Source organism: Centroberyx affinis, unplaced genomic scaffold (assembly GCF_046629955.1).
Source record: "Centroberyx affinis isolate AG114_WGS23_722 - 3 ecotype Tasmania unplaced genomic scaffold, CSIRO-AGI_Caff_v1 ptg008332l_1, whole genome shotgun sequence".
Classification (NCBI taxonomy): Eukaryota; Metazoa; Chordata; class Actinopteri; order Beryciformes; family Berycidae; genus Centroberyx; species Centroberyx affinis.
In genome coordinates, this window is record NW_027284142.1 from 67,267 (window position 1) to 73,291 (window position 6,025).

Below are 6,025 nucleotides of genomic sequence, written 5' to 3' on the forward strand. Positions count from 1 at the left end.
TTCCCCTTTAATATCAACTCTAAATCAATTTCCTAAATCAGCTGTGTGTGTGTGTGTGAATCAGTGATTCCAGACTGATGTCATAGCACACACACTCAGCCACACAGTCACACAGACATGCACATCACACAATACCAGCACTATAATACGACAATGACAAGTGGGGAGACTGAGAAGCAAGTCAATTACGATGTTTGTTTGCTTTCTCGTGTGTGTGTGTGTGTGTGTGTGTGCACCGCTACGCATGCGTGGTTTTCATCTGACTGAGATTGAGCACATAACACAGTCATCATGCGAAGATAAATCTCTCCACTTCTGTTGTTTTGATTACCCACACGGTGTCAGCGGCCATCTGGCCCCGTCTCTTGAGTCTCTTGAGTCTCCCGTCCTCTTGAACGAGGAGGAGCCGTAATCGTGTCATCCCACCATCAGCCCCGGCTCGTGAGACGGATCTCTCACGAACCGCTTCCGGTCCCCTTTCTTTTGTCAAAAATCCAGATTATCTCTCCCGGCGAACACCTGACAGGCCATTTACATTACAACCAACGGATGTCAGTGGCAATGTATTGTGCGGGCCTGATGAAAGAGCGGCTTGATGCCTGTATTGTGTTTTTTTTGAAAACCCGCAATCGTTATCGCATAGATTTTTCTTTTTTTTTTTTTTCATTTATTATGTTCTATTATTAAACCCAGCTGTATTGGCTCCCGTGTTCCAGCTCTCCTGTCATGTTAAATAGAGGATGTCATGTCAGTCCTAATGCATCTCACCTCTACACTTCACTTCAGTGTTGAGACAGAAAGTAGATGCTCAACAGTGTCACTTTACTCTTTGTTGCATCTCTTCCAACTACACTACCATTTTCCACATTTTAGAATAATAACAAAGACCTCAAAACTATGACATAACACAATTGGAATTATACAGCGACCAAAAAATTGTTTAACAAATCAAAACTATCTTATATTTTAGACTCTTTAAGGCAGCCGCCCCTTTGCCTCGATGGAAAGGCAAAGGCTTTGGAAAGAAATTCACACATAGGATCAACTTCACTATTTAAATTTGTCTAAGAAACTCATTTCAAGGGTTTAAGCAGAAGCCTTTAGATCAAAATGGCTTTAAGAGAATGAAAAACATAGAACATCCAATCAGGTGTGTCCAAACTCTAACCCTAAGATTTACCTTAACCCAGACATCGTGAGGCAACCATTGTGAGAACCACCTGAAACTCAGTAGACCTTTTACTGACTACTGTTATAGTCGCTTGATAGTAAGCTGAGTCTCAGCACTGGAACCCCCCCCCCCCCCCCACGGTGCTGACGCTCTCCCGGTTTCTGGCAGGGCGCGCTGCCGTTTGACGACGACAACCTGAGGAACCTTCTGGAGAAGGTGAAGCTGGGAGTTTTCCACATGCCTCACTTCATCCCCCCGGACTGCCAGAACCTTCTCCGCGGCATGATCGAGGTGGACGCCACCAAGAGACTCACGGTACGCCAACCTCACTACCAGGAAAGGACAAGAGGGGGTCAAAAAAAAAATGTCCCATCAATAGAATCGTGCTCAGTGTTTCCTTAGGGAGTGGCGGATCTAAATTTAGCAGGATTGCACCATAGCTGGCCCTCAAACTACTTGCTCTGCTTAAAACCTTTTCATCTCAGGGCGGGTATTTTTTTTTTTTTTAGCTTAGAATAGAAAAGTACAAAAATAGCAAAACGAAATTTGATAAGGGGTAGCCGCTTATTTTTTTATGTTTTGTCTGCAGTTATCTCAACTTTGAACAGTTGGTTTGGTGAAACAGCTGCAATGCCATATCTCATAAAATAACATAATCTTGTAAAATGACAGGGGCTTATTACACTATTTAGCTCAATCATACAACACTGTGTACACTGGTATGAAAACATCTGACTGTACACTTTCACAAGGTATGAAAACCACAATATATCACCAGGATGTCCATAATGTTGTCTGTGATAGGAATCTTTCTACTCACTTATGTTTCAAAAATGTTCTTACATTACTGATAGTACAGGTAAACCATTAATTTCTTCTCTCAGAGACAATCTTGTAGATGTTTTCCTGCAGTGACATTTTGCTCAGTGTCACTGTCCAAATGAAGGAGTCATTAATGCCTCTGTCCTCTGTGCTGTTGCCTTCACAGTTAGAGCAGATCCAGAAGCATACGTGGTACCTGTAAGTATACCCGTCTATATTTTCTGTCCTTTTATCTCAGTGTGCTTGTGTACGTACGAGTGTTTTGATAGAAAAAAAAAAAAAAAATCCATCACAGCAAATATTGAAATGCAGAATATTGCTCTCATCAAAGCCATTTTTTTTGAGAACTCTAATGGAAAGCTCTCTGAGAAGAAGCAGCAGGCCCATTAGTCTTGAGAGCTCTTTGTTCCGATGAGGGAGGGAGGGAGGGAGAGAGAGAGAGACAGAGAGAGAGAGAGAGAGAGAGAGAGAGAGAGAAAGAAAATGTCGACAGCAGGACACTCCACTGCTCTTAATGGACTTCTGATCCCTAATGGAGTTATTTCTGGATTCAAAATGCAGAATTCTGTCATTTAGCTGATATTACAATTAGGGTTGGACCGATATATATAAATATAAATGCTGAATATCGGTCAGTCAGTATCGTCCACAATCCAGCCTGCTCCCTCCCTGCCCACAGCTCCATGTAATCTGTAAAACCTGCAGTGAAATGTTGTTTTCTTTGCACAATTTATTTATTCATTTAATTGTTTTTATTTTGGAGTTTCTCCTGCCATTGAATAGGTGAGGTAGGTCACCCTGCCTTAAAGAGCTTACATTAGTCTCAGTTTAGTCTGAGTTCCAGTGGAGAGTTTTAGTGTCACATGATGCTCTAAATGCTGTTTCAGAGGCTTTTCCACCCTGACAAGAACAAAATTCAGAGAGAAACACTGAATCCTTGTATTTTTTTAGCATAAAAATGTCAAATTTAAAATACCGGCTCTTGGTGACATCAGTCGTATCGGTAAACATACTGTACATATCGGTCAAACGATAAGATAAGATAAGATAAGATTGCACTTTATTGATCCCCTGTGGAAAATTCAGGTGCCACAGCAGCAACTGGCGGAACAATGCCAAGGAAGTCAAGTACAGGAAGGAAATCAAAAGAAAAGAAAAATGCCGTTTTATGTAGTCGGTTCGTGTTTTAGCTTCACGTTTTGTGTTCCAGAGCTGGGAAGAACGAGCCGGAGCCGGAGCAGCCGGTTCCCAGGAAGGTGGCGATCCGGACGCTGGCCACGGCCGAGGAGATCGACCCGGACGTCCTGGAGAGCATGCACTCCCTGGGCTGCTTCCGAGACAAGGCCAAACTCACCAAAGACCTGCTGTCTGAGGAGTGAGTGAGGAGGAGGGGAAGGGTAGAGGGAGCAAGGAGAGGAGAAAACCACTGAGGAAGCAGATTAAAGGGGGGGGGGTTTGACTGAACCAATGAAAGGGGCAGAGAAATATATGAAACGACAAAGAAATTGTCAGTTTGATGAATACTTCTATTAAACGTGTCTTCTGATGATGGAGCGTCTCACTGTCCCGCGGCTGACGCTGATCTCTCTCTCTCTCTCTCTCTCTCTCTCTCTCTCTCTCTCTCTCTCTCTCCCTCTGTCTTCTCTCTCCAGTGACAACCAGGAAAAGATGATCTACTTCCTCCTGCTGGACCGTAAGGAAAGGTATCCGAGCCACGAGGACCAGAACCTGCCGCCGCGCAACGAGATAGGTAGGCTAACATATTAAAGGGGAACACCGGCCATTTTAATGCATTTTAAATAATTCACTTAAACTATGAATAATGGAAAACACAATAAATCAGGAAGGTAGAGTATTGTTTCTCTGTGTTTTAAGTGTTTATTGCTCACATAAAAAGATTTTAATTGTGAGAGCGCGTTTAATTAGATCAGAAATTTCATTGCAATTCTATTCTCCAATTCTATACATTCATTCTCCTATTGGGAGGCTATTGTTTTAGATATGCTGCACGTTCTCAATGAACAGCAGTGTCTCTTGCATTATGTTTGACTACCTTTTGAATGACATTAAAATTAAAAAATTGCCAGACTGAAATGTACAGAGAATAAATGCACAGTTCATCATCTGTGTAGTTTGACATAACAATATGTCCATTATTGATGTGGATTATAGGACAAATAAAAAAAAGCTGCATTTACAGCATTTATTATTAGGCAAATTGAAATGAAATGTGTGGCATAGTACAGTGAACATGGAATAAAATATTAAACTCAACAAGGACAAAGCTAAAGTCACAAGCTAAAGCATCTATAATGCACTTTTTGTCTTCCAGTTTGTTTCCATAATGCATTATGTTGTTGTTGAGTAAAGACCTTGTAACTCTAATTTTGGTGACTTTCATGTTTTAACTGAAATTGAAGGATTATATGTTCCTGTATGAGTTGTGAAAGTGGTAAGACCCTTGAGATTATGAAAGCATTTCAAAACCCACTGGATAATATGAAAGCATGGTCATCAAGCTCAAAACAAGGAAGAGTTGGAGATACGAGGTTTTCACCCAACAACAGCAAATACTCAGACTAATCCAGCCTTAAGAAAGTAAGTAAGGAAAGAAAACTTTTTAAAACACAGTGTTTTAAAACACAGTTTACAAAGCGCTTCACAAAGAGAAAATAAAAAGAAAGAAAAGACATGAAAGACATAAAAGAACACGCGGTAACAAAACAACTCTAAGAAGAGACAAACTCTTTAAAAACTATCTTAAAGTAACACAATCATGCACAAATATAAAGTAAAACACGTGCAGCACTGAACATTTTCAACATTGTCATGAAAAAGCCAGCAGCTTAAAAGAGTGAACAGACTTGACTGATCTAATGTGCTGGGGGAGACGATTCCAGAGAGCTGGGGCCGTAATTGCAAAGACAGAACTTAAAAAAGATGATTTCCTCAAAGGGGTTTTCATTGTGGTCTAATTACAGTTACTTATGGCCAGTGGTGGAAGAAGTACTGAGATCTTTTACTTCAGTAAAAGTAGCAATACAGCAATGTAAAGATACTCCATTACAAGTAAAAGTCCTGCATTCAAAATCTTACTTAAGTAAAAGTACATAAGTATTGGCAGCAAAATGTACTTAGAGTATCAAAGTAAACGTACTCATTATGCAAACTGTCCCCATTTAGAGAGTTATATTTTTCATAAATTATTGGAATATTAATACTGATTTATTGACATACATGTACATGTAAGCAGCATTTTAAAGTTGTCAACGTGAAGCTAATCTTAACAATTTAGCTATACTTTTGGGTAGTCTAATCCAGTGGTTCTCAAACTTTTTCACATCAAGGACCCCTAAACTGACACAAATTAGACCACGGACCCCCATTTCATAAGATTTTATCCCAGGGTCCCCCATCTGATAAGATTTTTGCTTTTAGAAGTTTCATTACAGAAAGTGTATGAAACCCATGACCAAAATAGTCACACATTCTGTCATTGTGTTACTTATGGATGGAATTAAAGTGAAAATAAATAATTCCCGTTTTTGCTGGGGACCCCCTGGAACCCCCTCAAGGACCCCTGGGGGTCCCCGGACCCCACTTTGAGAACCACTGGTCTAACCTATAACAATGCTATTTTATAGTTATTTTATAAAGATGATCAAATGTTTTAAATATAAAATATTGATCTGAAAAGTAACTAGTAACTATAGCTGTGAAATAAATGTAATGAAGTAAAAAGTGCAATATTTCCCTCTAAAATGTAGTGGAGTATAAGTACAAAGTAGCATAAAATGGAAATACTCAAGTAAAGTACAAGTACCTCAAAACTGTACTTAAGTACAGTGCTTGAGTAAATGTACTTAGTTACTTTCCACCACTGCTTATGGCTTGGTTGGTTGGCTGGTCACTGACTAGTTCCTGTCCTCATGTTGTCCCCTCGCTGACCTGTGACCTGTGGACGGCGTCTTCGGTGTCTGACCTAACCTGCCCGCGCTCAGCAGACCCGCCCAGGAAGCGCGTGGACTCGCC

General features: G+C 40.6%; 1 protein-coding gene across 1 annotated transcript in view; it reads left to right on the forward strand.

The window, feature by feature from the left end:
* LOC139640100 (serine/threonine-protein kinase BRSK2-like) overlaps window positions 1–6,020 on the forward strand; it is a gene marked incomplete at both ends in the record, with an annotated part of 61,531 nt that extends 55,511 nt beyond the window's left edge. The window contains 5 exons of the mRNA XM_071514267.1: window positions 1,340–1,486; window positions 2,160–2,191; window positions 3,204–3,368; window positions 3,646–3,743; window positions 5,998–6,020. Of these exons, the coding sequence (XP_071370368.1) occupies window positions 1,340–1,486; window positions 2,160–2,191; window positions 3,204–3,368; window positions 3,646–3,743; window positions 5,998–6,020 (465 nt within the window). The remainder of the gene's footprint in view (window positions 1–1,339; window positions 1,487–2,159; window positions 2,192–3,203; window positions 3,369–3,645; window positions 3,744–5,997) is intronic.
* Window positions 6,021–6,025: the final 5 nt, after the last annotated feature.